General features: G+C 34.4%; 1 protein-coding gene across 3 annotated transcripts in view; it reads left to right on the top strand.

Annotated features, from left to right (window-relative positions):
* Positions 1-18,715, top strand: part of STXBP5 (syntaxin binding protein 5) — a 164,216-nt gene that overhangs the window by 52,441 nt on the left and 93,060 nt on the right. For all 3 annotated transcript variants that reach the window (XM_082633244.1, XM_082633243.1, XM_082633242.1), the window contains exons 7-8: positions 1,289-1,372; positions 10,839-10,962. In XM_082633244.1, coding sequence (XP_082489370.1) covers positions 1,289-1,372; positions 10,839-10,962 — 208 coding nt within the window. The remainder of the gene's footprint in view (positions 1-1,288; positions 1,373-10,838; positions 10,963-18,715) is intronic.

Here is an 18,715-nt window from a genome sequence, read left to right as displayed (position 1 = left end):
ATTCAGATGAGGAAAAAGACATTATTTTATTGTCTAGTGACCCTTCAGGTTAAAAAATGTACAGGTTGCTGTTGGAGCACATAGGAAGGGCATTGACTTACATTTGGTAGGTCAAGGAAGACTTTCAGGAAGAAGTGAGAGCTAAAATGACATGAAGGATTAGTAGGATTAGTCAAGCAAAAAGGATGACATTCGAATGCAGTGGCCCAGTTAGGGTGACAGAATGGGCAAAGGCATAAAGGTAAGAGAGAGCATGACCTGAAATATATAATGGAATGTATTGGGTAAGAGGGATGTGGAAAAGGATGAAGCTGGGGAGGTGAGCAGAGGCCAGACCATGATGTATCTTGTAGGTCAGATTATTCAGTTTGGACTTGATCTAAAAATAATGGTAAGGCATTAAAAAGTTTTAAACAAAAAGCTTCCATTACATGATCAGATTTGCATTTTAGAACTATCACCCTAGCTACAATATGGAATGGGTTAAAAAAAGGGCCCAGACTGTAGAGTCAGAGAGATCAGAGACTAGAGAAGAGATTTTTGTATCTTGAACCAAGAGAGAGGTATTGGAGGTGGAGGAAAGTAAATTAGAGAGATATTAGAGTGTACTTTTTAAATTACTTGATGATTTTACCTGGTAGGGGAGAGACTAGAGTTAAGGATGACTCCAAGGTTTTTGCCTGAGCGACTTAATGAATATTAAAATAAAAAAGAATGCTGAGAGACACTGCAATAGGGAATACCAGAAAAGGAGGGTAGGGAAGAAAATAATGAATTCACTTTTGGACACATTTATTTTGAGGTTCTTATGGAATAAATATGTGAACATGTGACCACTGGAATTATAAGTCTGAATCTCATGAGAGAGGTCTAGGCTAGATATAATTTGGAACTAATCAATATATAGATGAGTAAATGAGATTGCCTGATAATGTGTTAAATTAGAAAAGTCTGTAAACTTTAAAGCACATGAAAATGTTAATTTTTATTAGTAACATATTAATTAATGAAAATATACCCTCTGGACTTCAAAATGGTACTGTTTTCATTTTCAATAATCAGTTGTATGATATATGTTGAATCCCTAATGATCAAAGGCATATAAATATGCAATGCAGTATTCCCATGTCATCCATGTGATTAGTAATTAGCAATGCAGATGTTTAATTATATTATAATTTCATAGCTGAAGCATATGAATGATAATAATTATCTTTATCATCAGCAAATAAATGTTTCATATGATTTATGTCATTCCTAGGTAATGTGGCATTTTCTTTTATTACAGCTTTTGATTGGCTTTGAATCTGGAACAGTAGTGTTATGGGACCTCAAATCAAAGAAAGCAGACTACAGATACACCTACGATGAGGTAATAACATTATTTTTGCTAATCAAAAGCTGTTGTCATTTCTCTAGCTCAGAACGGCTTCTCTAAGAACTTAATTAGTGATTTTTTAGTCAACCTTTTTAATTGCAATAACATACATTTTTTGCATATATATGAAATAATATATTAAAATAGGTCAAAAGATAGAAAAAAAAATCTCTGCAACTCCTGTCATTTGGCCATCCAGTTCCCTTACCTCACATCCCAATGTTAGTTTCTCATGTATTCTTCCAGAGATATTTTCTGCATTTACAAACAAATTAATAAATGTATGCTATTTTTAAATTTTATACAAGTGATAGTATGCTGTAAATATTTATAGTTTGCTTGCTTTAGGATCCAAATAAAGACTGTGATTGATTGATTTTGTCTTTTTTTGCCCTCAGATTTCCTATAAATTGGATGGTTTACTGAGGCATGATCATATTTAGTTTCATTTTTTTCATTTTTAGCAAGACCATTTCATAGATGATGCTGATGTTCTTCTACCAGGTTGAATATTAGTGTCTGTTTGTGATTTTAGCAGCCAGTGACGTTCAAGGCCTAGATCTATTAGTGCATAGTTGTTGCAAAATAGGGAAGTTCTAATTTTATAATTCCTTCTCTATCTATTATCTGGGACACTTCAGTAAAGAGAAACTTCTTGTCTACTCTTTTGGTTATATAGTAGGACAGTTCAGATAGGAAAGGCAGGATAAATGCTTGATTCTTTCTTTTTATTTCAGTATTTACTCTAAAGGGGCTGTTCTCTAGTAATCTTAATGATGGGTGATTTGTTCTTGTTTTCTGTTTCACTGTGTACTCAAAGATTTAAACATATTTCATATGCTTCAATACACTGAAGTTATTATCCTTATTGATTTTCAAATCGTCCCATCTTTGGTCAGTGAATCTCTTCCAATTGTTTCCCGAGTCCTCTGGTGATAATACTCTTAGATAGCTTCCTTGCCATCTGTTATAACAAAGTATACCTATTAATCTTGTATATTTCTGTCCCAAATTTAGAATATCTTTTTCCATGAAACTGGCCTCTTTCAGTGTGAAATGGTATCTAGTGACCATAATTTGGGTACCAGGAGTGTTCACAATTTCCAATTCAGTGAATAGATCTAGGAAATGTGTAAGTGGTTTTGTTTGTTTGTTTTTGAGAAATATGTCATGTGTTCATATTGATGCTTTCAGTTGCTCAAGCAGACTACCTTGAGCAACTGTAGCAATACTTGGAATACTTTGTAAATGTCTGCATATTATCTTTGTAAGCTTGACTAAAAGAATTTCCTTTGCTTTCATAACTGTATACTTTTTGTATTTAAAGCTTTTTAGTTAGTAAGTATTCTGTGATTCACCAATCAAGATCTTGAAATTATTTTAAAAGAATATTTTTAATAAACGGTTCTTGTCATTTCTCTGGAAGCTTTGGCCTGTAGAGCTGTTTCCTATGTCAAAATGAAAGCACATTTTAAAAACTGACTTTTTTTGTTTTGCTTTTGTCATTTAAATAGTTATCTTGGCTTTAGCCACTATGGAGTCACAGGGAATTTACCATGTCACCTTAAATACACTGGAAAAATACATGAGAGAACAGTTTTTAGAAATTAGCAGGTAGTGTAGAACAGGGATTCCTTAGAGAGGGGAAACAAGGTGAACACTTCAATTGCCTTAGCTTATGACCTGGAGAGATCTTCCAGGTCTCAGCCCACGAAGGGGGAAGGAGAGAACCTACGTTAATAAGCCCAACAGTCTCCCTGAGTTGAGGAGGCAGAGTTGGGAAATTGGGGAAGATATCCGTAGCTTATAGGACAAGGTAACAGAGAGTAGAGAACTGCCTAGAGATAGTTTTAAAAGTTCGCAAGGAGCCCTTCACCCTGTGTCTTCAGCTGAATACTGATTACCGCATGGGTGTGAGGCTTGGAAAAGATCCACTGGAAAGGAGTAGGTAGAACAATTCTCATAGCACACAGGACTGAGAGTAGTTCACATTCCCAGCAGAATGGAGAAAGCTTGCAGTAGACAGGGCATCAGGAAGAGTGCTCAGAAAAGTACTGCCTCAGCAGTGGGGCCAAACTAGCCCTGCATTACAGGCTGGCTCAGCTAGCCCAACGGAGCTTAAAAGCAAGCCTTAAAAAGTCTAAGCTGTTTCCAAGCAGTATTTTTAACTGCATCCCAGAAAAAAGGCTCAAAAATCTTTAAAAGAGTATAACAACCCATCATAAATTTCACAATGATTAGCATCCAGATAAAAATCTATGAGGCACGCAAAGAAGCAGGAAATATAATGCAAAAGGAGAATAAAATGCAGTCCATAGAAACAGACACAGAAATGATACTGATGGTATAATTAGTAGACAAGGATACTAAAACAAATATTAAACAGACTCCATATGCTCTAAAAGGTAAATGAAAGCAGGAAAATGTTGAGGAAAGACATGCAAGACTTCAAAAACACAAGTGTAATTTCTAGAGATGAAAAATGTCTAAGATGAAAAATTTTCTCTGGATGGGTTTACCAGAAGATTTGATATTGCAGAAGAAAAGCTTGATTAACTTGAAGACACATAGCAGTAGAAATTACTCAGTATGAAAGATGAGCAAAGAATGAGCAGAACATCAGTGAACTGTGGTACAACTTCAAGAAGACTAATATATGTGTAGTAGGAGTCTCAGAAGGGAGCATGTGGACAGAAAACATATTTGAAGAACTTATGACCCAAAGTTTCCCAAATTTGATGAAGACTTTAAACCCTATGAACTTCTAGAATATACGAAATCTTAGAAGCTCAACGAACTCAAAGCAGAAGAAACATGAAGAAAATTACACAAAAGCACGTCATATTTCAGTTGCTTAAAAGTAGAACCTGGGCTTCCCTGGTAGCACAGTGGTTGAGAGTCCACCTGCCAATGCAGGGGACATGGGTTCATGCCCCGGTCTGGGAGGATCCCACATGCCGCGGAGCGGCTGGGCCCATGAGCCATGACGACTGAGCCTGCACGTCCGGAGCCTGTGCTCCACAATGGGAGAGGCCACAACAGTGAGAGGCCCACGTACCACAGGAAAAAAAAAAAAAGTGGAACCTAGTGATAGAGAAAATCTTAAAAGCAACCAGAGGGTGGGGAGGGGGAGGACAATTAAATACATTAAATACCGAAGAGCAGAGATTAAAATGACAGCAAATGGTTTCCTTAGGAACAACGCAAACCAGAACACAGTTGAATAATACCTTTATAGTTCTGAAAGAAAAAAATTGTCAACCTAGAATTATATCCAGCAAAAATATCTTTTCAAAAACAAAGGTAAAATAAACACTTTTACACACATAAAAACTCAAAGAATTCATCATTTGCAGATTTTCACTACAAGACATATTAAAAGAAGTCCTTCATGCAGAAGGTAAATGATATGATATGGAAATTTGGATCTACTCAAAGGAGTGAAGGATACCACAATGGCAGATATGTAGGTAGATATAAAAGCCTTTTTTTAAGGGATAATTAATTATTCAAACCAAACATAATAAAAATGCATTGTAGGGTTTATGACATACATAGAACTAAAATACAGATAATAACAACACAAAGGTCAGGAGACAGAATATTGTTGTTTAATAAGGAATAATCAGGTTATTTTACTGTACCTAAAGTGATGTAATATTACTTGAAAGTGCATTCTGATACAGTAAAGACATATTGCAAATTCTAATGGGAACATCAAAGCAACAACAACAGTAACCCAAATAAGCCAGAAAGGAAATAAAATGAATTAAAATTTTGTTTCATTCCAAAGGAAGGCAGAAGAAAAGGAAAAAGGAAGCAAAGAATAGATGGGAGAAACAGGAAAAAAAAATAGCAAGATGATACATTTAATTGCAGCTATATCAACAATCGTATTAAATGTAAATGGTTTGAATACCCCAGTTAAAAGGCAGAGATAGTCAAATTGGATTAAAAAGCAAGATCCAACTATATGCTATCTGTAAGAAACCCACTTTAAATATAAAGACACAGATGTTTTAGGAAAAAGTAATGTTAGCACTAATGAGAAGACAGCTGAAATGGCTGTATCAGCATTTGCAAAGTAGGTATCAGGGCACTCCACTTAACTACAAAATACACATACTTTTCAAGTACACACAGAACATTCATCAAGACAGACCATATTTTGCACCATAAAATCAGGTTTTATTAATTTTTAAAGATTGAAATCATAAAAAATGTTCTCTCACTCTAATGGAATTAAATTAGAAATCCATAATAAAAAGGTAGGTGAAAAAATCTATGAATATTTGAAAGTAATATAACTTTTAAATGACCCATGGGTCAAAGAAGAAATAAAAGGGAAGTGAGGAAGTATTTTGAACTGAAAAAAATATAAAAATATGACAGTGAGTCTATGAAATGCTGCTAAAGCATTCACTATAGCATTAAATGCTTGTACTAGGAAGCAAGAAAAGTCTCAAGTCAATGGCCTCAGCTTCCTCCACAAGAAACAAAAAGAGCAAGTTAAATCCAGAGTAAGCTGAAGAATTGAAATAATAAAGAACAAAAATTAATGAAATAAATAACAGGAAAAAATTAAATCTTTATTTTATGAAGATCAATAAAATTGATAAACAGCCAGAGGGATAAGAAAAAAGAGAAAAAGACACAAATTACCTATACCAGGTATGAGAAAGGGGATATCACTTTAATTTCTACAAGAATACAAAGAGAGCATTAAGGATATATGTACAACCTAAATTCAGCAACTTAGAAGAAATGGACAAATTCCTTAAGCAACAGCAAATTCCTTGAAAGTACCAAAGCTCACTCTAGAAGAAATAGTTAACCTGTATAACTGTATATTTACTACAGAAATTGAATTTTTAATATATATATTTCCCACAAAGAAAATTCCAGGCTTAGAAGGCTCACGGGTGAATTTTAGCAAATAATGCCCATTATACCCAAATACTTCCCCAAAATATAAGAGGAGGACACACTTCCTAACTCATCCTGTGAAAACAGCATTATCTTCGGACCAACCAGACAAAGAAATTACAAGAAAACTACAGACTAATGAACAAAGATGCAAAGTCATAAAATTTCTTCTTAGTAAATATTAATACACAGTTGATCCTTGAATAGCGCTGGTTAGGGGCACCAACCTGCCACCAGGTTGAAACTCCACATATAACTTAAGAGTCAGCCCTCCATATACTCCATTCCTCCATGTCCATGGTTCCACAAGCATGGATTCAACCAACCACATATTGTGTAGCATTGTAATATTTACTATTAAAAGGCTGCATATAGGGGCTTCCCTGGTGGCGCAGTGGTTGAGAGTCCGCCTATGGATGCAGGGGACGTGGGTTTGTGCCCTGGTCCGGGAAGATCCCACATGCTGTGGAGCGGCTGGGCCCATGAGCCATGGCCACTGAGCCTGCACATCCGGAGCCTCTGCTCCGCAGCAGGAGAGGCCCGCGTACCGCAAAAAAAATTAATTAATTAAAAAATAAAAGGTACTTTTAAACAAAGCTGTATATTGTTTTCTTTAGCAAAGTAGAAATATTAGTTCTCTTTATATAATATATATACTTATGTATATGTTACACATTTCTATATATGATAAGATTAGAATGTTTTTATTTATAAGTTCCAGATAACACTGTAAACCTCTCTTGTATTTCTTTTATCACTTAAAAAATATTTAAATAGCTTTGTGTATAGCTTCCTAACACTACTTATATTTTAAAGAAATAATTTCATCATTAAGACGACTAAGAAATTGCTTACTTTAATTTTTTTTAACAAATAAATTTATTTATGTATTTATTTATTTATTTATGGCTGCGTTGGGTCTTCATTGCTGTGTGCGGGTTTTCTCTAGTTGCAATGAGCAGGGGCTATTCTTTGTTGCGGTCTACGGGCTTCTCATCGCAGTGGCTTCTTTTGTTGCGGAGCACAGGCTCTAGGTGTGCAGGCTTCAGTAGCTGTGGCATGCAGGCTCAGTAGTTGTGGCTCACGGGCTCTAGAATGCAGGCTCAGTAGTTGTGGTGCATGGGCTTAGTTGCTCCGCAGCGTGTGGGATCTTCCCGGACCAGGGATTGAACTCATGTCCTCTGCATTGGCAGGTGGATTCTTAACCACTGCACCATCAGGGAAGTCCCAGAAATTGCTTATTCTAAGATTGAGTTTATGGAATGTCATGTGTATATTTTGGAATAAGTTTATTACTGTTTTAAGATTTTATTTAGAATTTTGTTAGAGATACTTTGACCCTAAAACATTGTATTAAATATTGGCATTTAAAAATACAACTGAGGGACTTCCCTGGTGGCACAGTGGCTAAGAATCTGCCTGCCAGTGCAGGGGACATGGGTTCAAGCCCTGGTCTGGGAAGATCCCACGTGCCACGGAGCAACTAAGCCCATGTGCCATAGCTACTGAAGCCCGTGTGCCTATAGCCCATGCTCCACAACAAAGAGAAGTCATCGCAATGAGAAGCCCATGCACCACAACAAAGAGTAGCCCCCTGTTGCCGCAACTAGAGAGAAAGCCCATGTGCAGCAACAAAGACCCAACCCAGCCAAAAATAAAAATAAATAAATAAATTTATAAAATAAATAAAAATACAGCTGATTGTCTTTGTCTATCATCATTTAAATTTTAAAATGTGATCCATAAACGTTAAATTATTTTATTTAACTTAAATTTATAAGCATATGAGGAACCCAAATAAATGGACATTGAATGATGATACTAAATGATGGCTTTGTATGTAAGTGAAACTCTTAACTTCCAGGTACATGGTTTTTGTGCTGCACTCGGCAGTTCAAGACATTCTAGTAGGATAGCTTTTAGAGTCTGTTGACCATTAAGAACAAGAAGTGTATCAACTTGAATAGAAAAGAAGTAATTTAAAGAGAACGTAGGAGAGTGATTTTTTACAGACAAAATTTAAATAATATCAGAACAAAAAATTGAAGGGTAACAAACTTTGGTCATATAAAAATATTTTTCATGAACATTGGGGTCCATGTGTCTTTTCGAATTAATGTTTTTGTTTTTTTTGGATATATACCCAGGAGTGGAATTGCTGGATCATATGGTAACTCTATTTTTAGGTTTTTGAGAAACCTCCATACGTTTTTCACAGTGGCTGCACCAATTTACATTCCCACCGACAGTGTATGAAGGTTTCCTTTTCTCCACATCCTCACCAGCATTTGTTATTTGTGTTCTTTTGATGATAGCCATTCTGACAGGTGTGACTTGATATCTCATTGTAGTTTTGATTTGCGTTTCCTTGATGATTAACCATGTTGAGCATCTTTTCATGTGCCTGTTGGCCATCTCCATTTCCTCTATGGAAGAATGTCTATTTAGTTCTTCTGCCCATTTTGTAATCGGGTTATTTGTTTCTTTGATTTTGAGTTGTATGAGCTGTTTAAATATGTGGGATATTAATCCCTTACGAGTCATATCACTTGCAGATATTTTTCTCGCGTTCAGTAGGTGTCTTTTCATTTTGCCGATGGTTTCCTTTGCTGTAGAAAACCCTTAAGTTGAATTAGGTCCCATTTGTTTATTTTTGCTATTATTTCCTTTACTTTAGGAGACAGATCCAAACAAAATATTGCTGCAGTTTATGTTGAAGAGTATTATGACTATGTTTTCCTCGAGTTTTATAGTATCCAGTCTTTCATTTAGATCTTTAATCCATTTTGGATTTATTTTTGTATATGGTGTTAGAGAATGCTCTGATTTCATTCTTTTATTGGGTTGGCCAAACCATACGTGTAGCTGTCCAGTTTTCCCAGCATCACTTACTGAAGAGACTGTCTTTTCTCCATTGTACATTCTTGCCTCCTTTTTCATAGATTAATCGACCATAAGTGCATGGATTTATTTCTAAGCTCTCTATCCAGTTTCATTTAGCTATGTGTCTGTTTTGTGCCAGTACCATACTGTTTTGTACCTTTGTAGTGTAGTCTGAAGTCAGGGAATATGATTCCTCCAGCTCTATTCTTCTTAGGATCATTTTGGCTATTCAGGGTCTTCTGTGTTTCCATATAAATTTTAAAATTATTCTAGTTCTATGAAAAATGCCATTGGTATTTTGATAGGGATTGCATTGAATCTGTAGATTGCCTTGTGTAGTATGGTCATTTTAACAATATTGATTCCTCCAATTCAAGAACACAGTATATCTTTTTATTTGTTTATGTCATCTTCAATTTCTTTCATCAGCATCTTATAGTTTTCATAATACAGATGTTTTGCTTCCTTAGGTAGGCTTATTCCTAGGTATTTTATTCTTTTTGATATAATGGTAAATGGGATTGTTTCCTTAGAAGATACATGCACCCCAGTGTTCATAGCAATTGCCAAGATATGGAAGCAACCAAAGTGCCCATCAAGAGATGAATGGATAAAGAAAATGTGGTGTATATATATACAATGGAATACTACTCAGCCATAAAAAAGAATGGAATTTTGTCATTTGCAGCAACACGGATAGACTTTGAGGGCATTATGCTAAGTGAAATGAGTCAGACAGAGAAAGACAAATACTGTATGATATCACTTATATGTGGAATCTAAAAGATACAGCAAACTAGTGCATGTAACAAATAAGAAGACTCACATATAATAGAGAACAAACTACTGGTTACCAGTGGGGAGGTGCAGGAGGGGCAATCTAGGGGTCAGGGAGTGGGAGGCATAAACTGTTGGGTGTAAGATAGGCTGAAGGATGTATTGTATAACATACAACACAGGGAATATAGCCAATATTTTGTAATAACTGTGAATGGAAAGTAACCTTTAAAATTTTTATTAAAATTTTAAATTTTTTTTAAAAATAAATAAATTTAAAAGTTTGAAACTTAAAAAATATTTTTCAGATAGTTTTTAAGTGGCTCAGACATATAAAATAAATTTCACATTTTAAAAGTCACCTTAATAATTACTGTGAGAAATGGGTAACCTGTCTTAAAGCTCAGTCTGAGGTATTTTTAATTGACCTTAATTCCAAATGTACATTTTTGTCTAAAAATTCTAAAATTTTAGTTAATTTCTAAAATTTGTTCTCATCTGTCAATGCAACTAGTTTTTCCAATGGAATATTGATTATAATTGCTTGGTAATTTATGTTTAGTTATTGTTTATTCTAAGAAACTGTAAGAATACATTTTGTTTTCCTGAACTTGTCAATAATACATATATCACTATCATATTATTCTTATGCTCACTTAAGGAGTATATAAAGTAAAAAACATTAAAATAGTGTCAGAACCAAATTAAATCTCATAATGACAGGAGGACTAAGTTATGGGAATTTAAGATTAACATTATTGATGTTAGCTTGGGAAATAAGAAAAAGTTTAAAATGAAAAATTAATTATGAATAACTTGGTGTTTAAATAAAATTTTGTTTTTAAAAATGGAATTCTTTACCACTCTTCTATAGGCTATCCACTCTGTTGCTTGGCATCATGAAGGAAAACAATTTATTTGCAGTCATTCAGATGGCACTTTGACTATATGGAATGTGAGATCCCCTGCTAAGCCTGTACAGACGATAACTCCACATGGTAAGAATGTATCCCTTTTAAATACCACCTAAATTGTGATGGACAGTAAACTGTTTTGAGTTTGCATTTGGATTTGTTTGTTTTTGATGATAAGGATGGGTTTTCTTTCATTTTGAATTTTAAATGTTTATACATATAGAAATAATTTGTAACAACCAGGTAAATAAAATCTCAAATAACTATATTTGTGGTTGAAATTGCAAATATGAGCTTTGAGAAAATGAAGTTACATAATCTTCTGAGTATTCTTTTCTCCAGTAGTCCAAAAAGTAGATAATTTTGTGAGTAATATAGGACTTACTTTAAACTGTTGTCATCTTAAAGTTATCAATTGCAAGTTGCTAATGTATATATAATATGTACTGAAACACTTGGAACTCTAAGAAGGTAATTTTGTACATTAAAGTATTGTTTTCAGAGTCCCCAAAATGACCCCAAGTTTGATTCACTAGGAAGACTCATAGGACTCAGCAAAAAGATGCAAAGCAAAATCAGCACAGGGAAAAGGCACATGGGGTGAAGTCTGGAGGAAGCCAGGTTGAAGTTTCCAACAGTCTTCTCCCAGTGGAGTCACACAGGACATGCTTAGTTCCTCTAGCAATGAGTTATTACCACGTGTGAAACGTTATCTACCAGCGAAGCTCACCTGAGCCCAGAAGTCCATAGTTTGTATTGATGTCAGTCCACAGGTACCCTCTGCTTTATTTTATCATGTACCAAAATTTTAGATGCTCAGAAGGAAAGCAGAGATTGGTCATAAGCCATATTGTTTGTATAGATAATATAGCATAGTGTGCCACCCTTATCAGTCTTAGAATGGTGGAAGCTGTCTTGCAAGCCAAGTTACCAGTTGCCAATGAAGAGAGCTAATCTTGCAAGCTGACCTTTCTAGGGATAGCGATCTCAAGCCTGCTTTGTTAACTTTTTTCTGTACAAGTAATATATACAGAACCTCCATGAAGGTTTTATTAGGGTGCTTATGAACACATTATGAGGACCTTGTTTGAATTTTGGATGAGGCCTAGGAATTTGTATTTCTTTATTAATCTGCATTCTCCCAATTCTACCCTCTTAACCAGCAAATTTAGGGAAATAAAAAGGAACTGTTTTTTAAATTGGTAGCATACTAAAAGAGTACTTTTATAGTTATTGCTAATGTTCCATTGTTTGCTTTAAAGTATGAATGCCCACTTTTTTTAAAAAATTGGTACATTCTGAATTATTACAATGTAGAAAATAAACAGTCAAATTAAAAACTTATCTTTCTGTAGCAATATGCATTTTTAGACTTGTTTTCTGGTAAAAATAATAATTCTTTTAGCCACATACTGTAATATATTTTACCACTGCTTTTTGGTAGCAGTCATCTTCTGGAAAAGCACTTATTTTAAATTTGCTACAGGTCTATTTATGTGTGCCTCCAGAAGATAGCCCTTTTGATAGTAGGTTCCAGTTTTCCCTAATATATTTTTGTTCTTCCTTCTGTTAATGCCTAAGTCCCTAATCTTTGTGGTACTCCTGAGTATTCCCATACATTTTAGCATCTCCCAACCCCACTGGAACCTAGGAATTCAGAAAACCAGAACAGTAGATGAGTAGTTTCAAGACCTATAATTTCAAATCCAGAAGGAAATAAAAATAATATTGAAGATGGTAGAAATATGTAATATTGGTTTTAAAGTTTTAAGTTTATCTAAATTTTTATCTTTTTTTGTAAGTCTAGTACAAAGAGGTTTTTTTCTTTCAGACCCTTTGAGAGTAAGTTTTCAACATATTGCCCAATTATCCCGAAATATTTCAGTATTTGTTTCTTACAAAGACATTCTCCTATATCACCAAGTTTTGCCGTTTATCAAAAGGGTCTATATGCAGGATAGATTTAGTTGTCATGTTTCTTTAGTCTCATTCAAACTGGAACTGTTCTTCAGCCTTTTCTTGACTTTCCTAACTGATAAATTTTGAACATTAAAGGTCAGTTATTTTATAGAATGTGCCTCCATTTGGTTTTGTCTGATGTTTTGTCATGTTTAGATTCATGTCGTACATTTTCAGCAGGAATATCCCAAAAGGATTGATGTGTTCTTTTTGCAGCCTCAGGTGGAGCTTATGTTTGATTTGTCCTAGTGATGTCTCATACTCTGATCCCTTGATTAAGCTTCTGTCTACTAGGTCTCTCCATTATAACGTTATTTTTTCCTTTTCAAATTAATGAATGTTTTTGATTTTTTCTTGTAATCAATAAGTGTTTTGATTTGAAGGAAATATTTGAGACTCTGTAAACATACCATTCCTCATCAAATTTTTACCCTCTGGTTTTAGCATCTGTTGTTTCTTGGATGGATTACTTATTGGTTGCCAAATGGTGACTTTCTATTTAATCTTGATACTTTTTTTATACTAAAATCTTAAGACCTTGAGAGCAGACTTTTAGAAGTAGCATAAATAGATTTCTACAGGGTTTGTAATATCTTAGCAAAAAAGGGTAACTAGTTAAAATTACTTTTTTCAAATAAGACAAAGAATATTTGATATAATATGTTTTTTTCAAAATTAGAATCCAAACAAGATGTAAAAGTACATTTTTTTCTGTGGCAGATGTTAGGAAGTTGGATGGCAATTGTTGGCACAGTATAGCAGCCTAAAAATGTAGATCATCAGAAGTACTGTTTCTTTATAAAATATGAATTATTTTCAGCAACAGTAATGTGATAGATACCTGCCAAAGTTAAATTTATGCTGATAGTTGAGTTCAGTGGCAAAACTAAATGCCTTTTTATACATTAAAGTACAAAAATTTGTTTTTCATACAGTAACAAGGTATCACATATTCCATATATACATGTACCATATTTGTGGTCTGCAATTTTTGGTATACTAAATATCTGCTTTGATGGATTGAAATTTAGGGCTTTTTTTCATTACTATCTTGTGTTGTGGTCTCTTGCTCTTACTTTCTAACAGTTACGGTAAATCTTGGGTTTTTTTTTCATATCTAAACCATATAAGGTAGTGGTTAAGTATATCTTATTCTTTAAAAAAATTAATAACCGTTACCTTGATAATTGATTGGAACTGATTGTACTTTTATTTATTCATTCAACAAATATTGGTTCTACTATGTGGTAGGCACCATTCTACACCTTAGAACAAATAAGCAAAATGTAAGTGAAAATACCTGGAAACTGACATGCTATATACATATGCGATTATAGTAAATATAAATTTGGATATCTTATTTACTTGGTAGGATAGGACCAAAAGAATTTTAGATTAGTTTTCCCCAAAATGTATTTCACGATACTAATTTTTCCTATGTTAATGAGTTATTTGGTGAAAAAGTATGTTATGATCAAAGAAGTTTTAGAAATGCTGAATTAAAGTTGAACATTTTCTTCACTACAAGACTTCTTAATATTTAACGTACACAATGAATTTCTAAGAGAGAAGGTACGTATACACATGTATACATACATATACACGATTGACCCTTGAAAAGCGCAGGGTGTTGAGGTGCTCACTGCTGCCTAGTAGAAAATCTGCGTATGACCTAAAGTCAACCCTTGGTTTCTGTGGTTCTACATCTGTAGTAGTCTAGTATTTACTACTGAGAAAAATTTGCACATAAGTGGGCCCATGCATCTCAAACCCATGTTGTTCAAGGATCAACTTTATATTTATTATTTATGTTGGTTTATATATTAATTTATTTTATGTAGCTTTTCCCAAACTTATTTGACTTTAGCATCTTTTGTTCACAGAACATCTTGTGGTTGTCTAGGGTTCCGTGGAATACACTTTGAGAAATGACGGCCTGCTGCTTGAATTATAATTTAATTATAAGACAGTTCCCCAGATTTGGTAGCTATGTTCAGTTTACCCTCTGATGGCATCATTCATTGCTAAAGCTGTTTGATAGTGGACTCTTATTCTGAGGCGCATAGCAGTTATTTAGATAATGATGATAAAATGGCCAAGAAAGGAGAATAATTTGAATTCATTTAAGGTAATTTTCTGATATAAAGTTGTATAATTTTAAGCATATCAAGATGGTTGATAGTCATATTTTTTCAGAAAGTCTCTATTTGGGTGTCTGAAATTACTCGACAGATGATTTTTGACCAAAACAAACAAAAAGTGATACCTCCCTTTAATCTAGTTTTTATGAATATCAAAGAACATTTCCCTGGCAGTCAGACAATCTGGAATGTAATTCTAACTCTTCTGTCTGTGAAATACTTTGTGTAGATAATTACTGTTTTCTGGGACTTCGTTTCATCGTATGTAAAATGAAAGGATTGAGCAAGGTGATTTTTAAGGTGTAAAGTTTTATGATTGTGTGGAAATTAAGCAGGATTTGTACCATCTATTGACTCTGCAAAGTCTTTTCATCTTGGTGGGCTGTAAATTCTGTATGTCTATATGGTAAGCCTAGTGGGTAAGCTCTACTTCCCTCTCTCTCTCTTCTGGCTTGTTTCTCTCCTATGGCAGATAGGCTTTCATTTCTTAGGAGGGAAGAACTTTGGTAGTCCTGGCATGGCTCAGGCTCTGCTTACCCGGAAGCAGTCATCATGGTTAAGTGATTTGCTGACACAGGGCCCCAGAGGATCTCCCGTGTAACCCTGGGTGTGTGTGTGTGATGTGTTGCAGAGTGAGATTTTTCTGCTATTGTCATATTCACCAAAGTCAGATTATTCTCAGAGGAAATGGAGATGGTAGATAGTCAAAATCAATAGGTATCCATTATAGGAAATGACATTTTAAGATTTAGTTCGTGGAGCTTATTCATCAGTACAATCAATCCATTTATCAAAGAATAACCCAGGATTAGAGAACTTTTATTCTGTTAAGCGTTGCTGAAGGAAAGATAAATTCAAAGTTCACATAAGTAAAGATAACTTAATGTAATATTTTAAGGATATGACATATTAAAATTTTCTATTAATCTACTTTTAAGATTTACCTGAAGCATAAAACATTCAATAAAAAATCCATACAGCATTTCTTTAATGTAGTCCATCACAGAGTTTTCCCTAGTTTTTATATTTGAGTGTTATAAGATAGCAAAGAGCAGAGCAGGGTTATTTTAGTCAGAAGGTGCAAAGACATAATCAAAAGCAGGGTGTTCTTGGAAAACTGTTAATAGTTTAATATGACCAATGTTTAAAATTCCTTTGGGCGAGTAGCAGGAAACTAAGACAGAACTGCATACAGAGGCAAAAATATACATTGTAGTGTGCTAAAGAGTTTGGACTTCATGATGGAGACCTAGGAAATGATTTTATAGTGAGAAACATAAAATTTATATTTGGAAATACTGCTTTGATGGTATTGCATCAGATGAGCTGGGAGCAGAAGAGGGAGGTCAGTTAGGAAGCTGTTGTCAACAGTAAATAATGAAGATGTCAATTGTGACTGCTAATGAGAAGAAATGGACATACATAATAAAATTCTGGAATTAGAATCAATAGGACTTTGTTGATTGTGGCTGAGTAATTTTGGGGGATGGGAAGCAGGGCATAGTAAGAGACAAGAAGAAATCACATGTTACATGGAGGTTTATGTGATTTATTAAGTCGTTTTATATTTAACCAGATCTTTTCAATGATTTATCAAAGTAGTTCACAGGTAGTTGAAAGAGTAAGCACAAATTTTTCTACTGAGGTGGCATAGCAGTTAAGAAGTAAAATGACACTTAATGGTGAAATCCAGTGATGCTCTAAATGTCGTTTAGTTATATGTGCTTTATAAAATCTTAGCTAGTGCCTTATTACTTGATTTGATTTAGAAAATGGTTAGTCTAGGAGTACAGATGAATAAACCTTTCAGGAAAATAAGCAGTAATCAGTGGCATAATTTTAAAAACCTGAGTTGAAAAAGATCAGAGTATGCAAATCAAAAGGACTCACTAATTTCCAAGCAAGATTAATGAAAAATCAGTATAAAAACTGTAACATTTTTAATTTATAGAGATAATGAAACGACTCTCTTAGCCTCCTTGCATGGGGTGGACAAAAAGTTTATTTATAAAGAAGTAAAAATCAGACCGGCTTTAAACTTTTAAGTTTAAATGCTGGACACAGTAGAGCAATACCAAAAGACTATTGAGCAAGACAAACGTTAAGAATTTTGTACCTGGCCAGGTTTTATGTATCTGGTCTTCTTCAGAGCAAACATTTAAATTCCTGACTGAAAGGTCATATATCTCTGAACAGGTTGAAATAGAGGTTGAAATTCTTACTTTGTTCCTTGTACGGCATGAGGGACTAGCTTTCAGATTTAAGCCTCCTTTTTTCCATGCCTTTCTGATTACCCCCAATTCTCTCTGCCAGTCTTCTCCCCTGGCAGTCCTTTCCTGTCTCTTGATCTGGTGTTCTACTTAACTCTATCACTAGTCACTTGTTGGTTCTTGTAAGTTACGATGCCAGAGGTTCAAGATTCCATTGCATCATCATTTTCTGCATAAAGTGGTGAAGAGATGTTTCCCTAGGATCTTAAGGCAGGATTAGATGTTCTAATACCAGTTGAATGGTGTGTATTTATAAAAATTTAATGTCATAAAAGTGTCATTTCATATCAGTGGGGAAAGCTTTGATGGTTCAGTAATAAGGCTGGCAGGTGCATACCTGTATCACAACTCGTCACATTGTACATTTTAAATACTTGCACTTTATTGTCTGGCAATTATAGCTCAGTAGAACTACACAAATAGTGCCAAAATTATTAAAGAATTATTAAAGAAAAAACACCTTCCCTATATCAAAATATACTTCAGAAAATAAATGTAGTAAATGCAAATATAAAGCAATTACAAGAAAAAGCAAAAAAAAAATTGTAATGATATTTGTGTGGGGAAGAACTTCCTAACCATGAAACCAAAGAGGCAGTGACAAAAAAGAATGATAGTTTTTTTTCATACACGTACACATATGATGATACTGGATCATAGCGTACCAGCCTCTTCTCCCTAAACGTTCCCCGACATTAGCAGCGCAGCCCTCTTTCTTGCCCCACCAGGTAGGCTATGTCAAAAATCTTACAGGTGTTCTTCCAAAATATATGCATTTCTAAAATCATATGTATTTACACACACATATACAAACATATGAGATTTTTTGGTCATTGTTTTACAAAAATAGAACTATATTAGTCTTTTCTGCATCTCACTTTTCTTAATCCACTGTACTTGAGGAAAATCTCTCCATGTCATCTGGCATAGCCCTAATTCCTTCATTCCAATGGTAGTGTATCAGCCAGTTGTTTGTCTCCCAATTTTTCACACTTTATTCAGCCATGCCAAATTGATGGGCATTAACTTTATTTTCAGTTTCTGATCACTACAGATTGTGCTGCCTTTACCTTTCTGTATGTATTCGATAGGAATTGGTCCTTTTGTTTCTGTGGAATAAATGCTTATGAGTAGAATTACTACTCCTTGAAATTTACTAGTTTTACATATTTCTGTTTTTCATAAATGTTCTCAAACTGCTTTTCAAAAAGACTGTATCCTTTGCATTTTTACCAGCCATGTATAAGTACCTCTCTTCCATTGTTCCTGCCAGCAGTGGTATTGTAGCTCATTTTACTTTCTTTTTTTTTAACTTCCTGTTGGCCCAGAGTCTTAGAGTTGGCCAGAGATGAATGACTGGGGCCTTTTCCTTTCCTAGGTCTTTCCTGGGCATGCACACTGCCTTGCACATGTATACAGCCTTTTAGATCCCTAGAGTATGTCCAGTTCTTCAGGATTTTTAAAAAA

This window comes from Mesoplodon mirus, assembly GCF_964341445.2.
Source record: "Mesoplodon mirus genome assembly, chromosome: 10".
Classification (NCBI taxonomy): domain Eukaryota; kingdom Metazoa; phylum Chordata; class Mammalia; order Artiodactyla; family Ziphiidae; genus Mesoplodon; species Mesoplodon mirus.
Note: the sequence above shows the minus strand (reverse complement) of the source record. Positions and strands in the feature narration are given on the sequence as shown.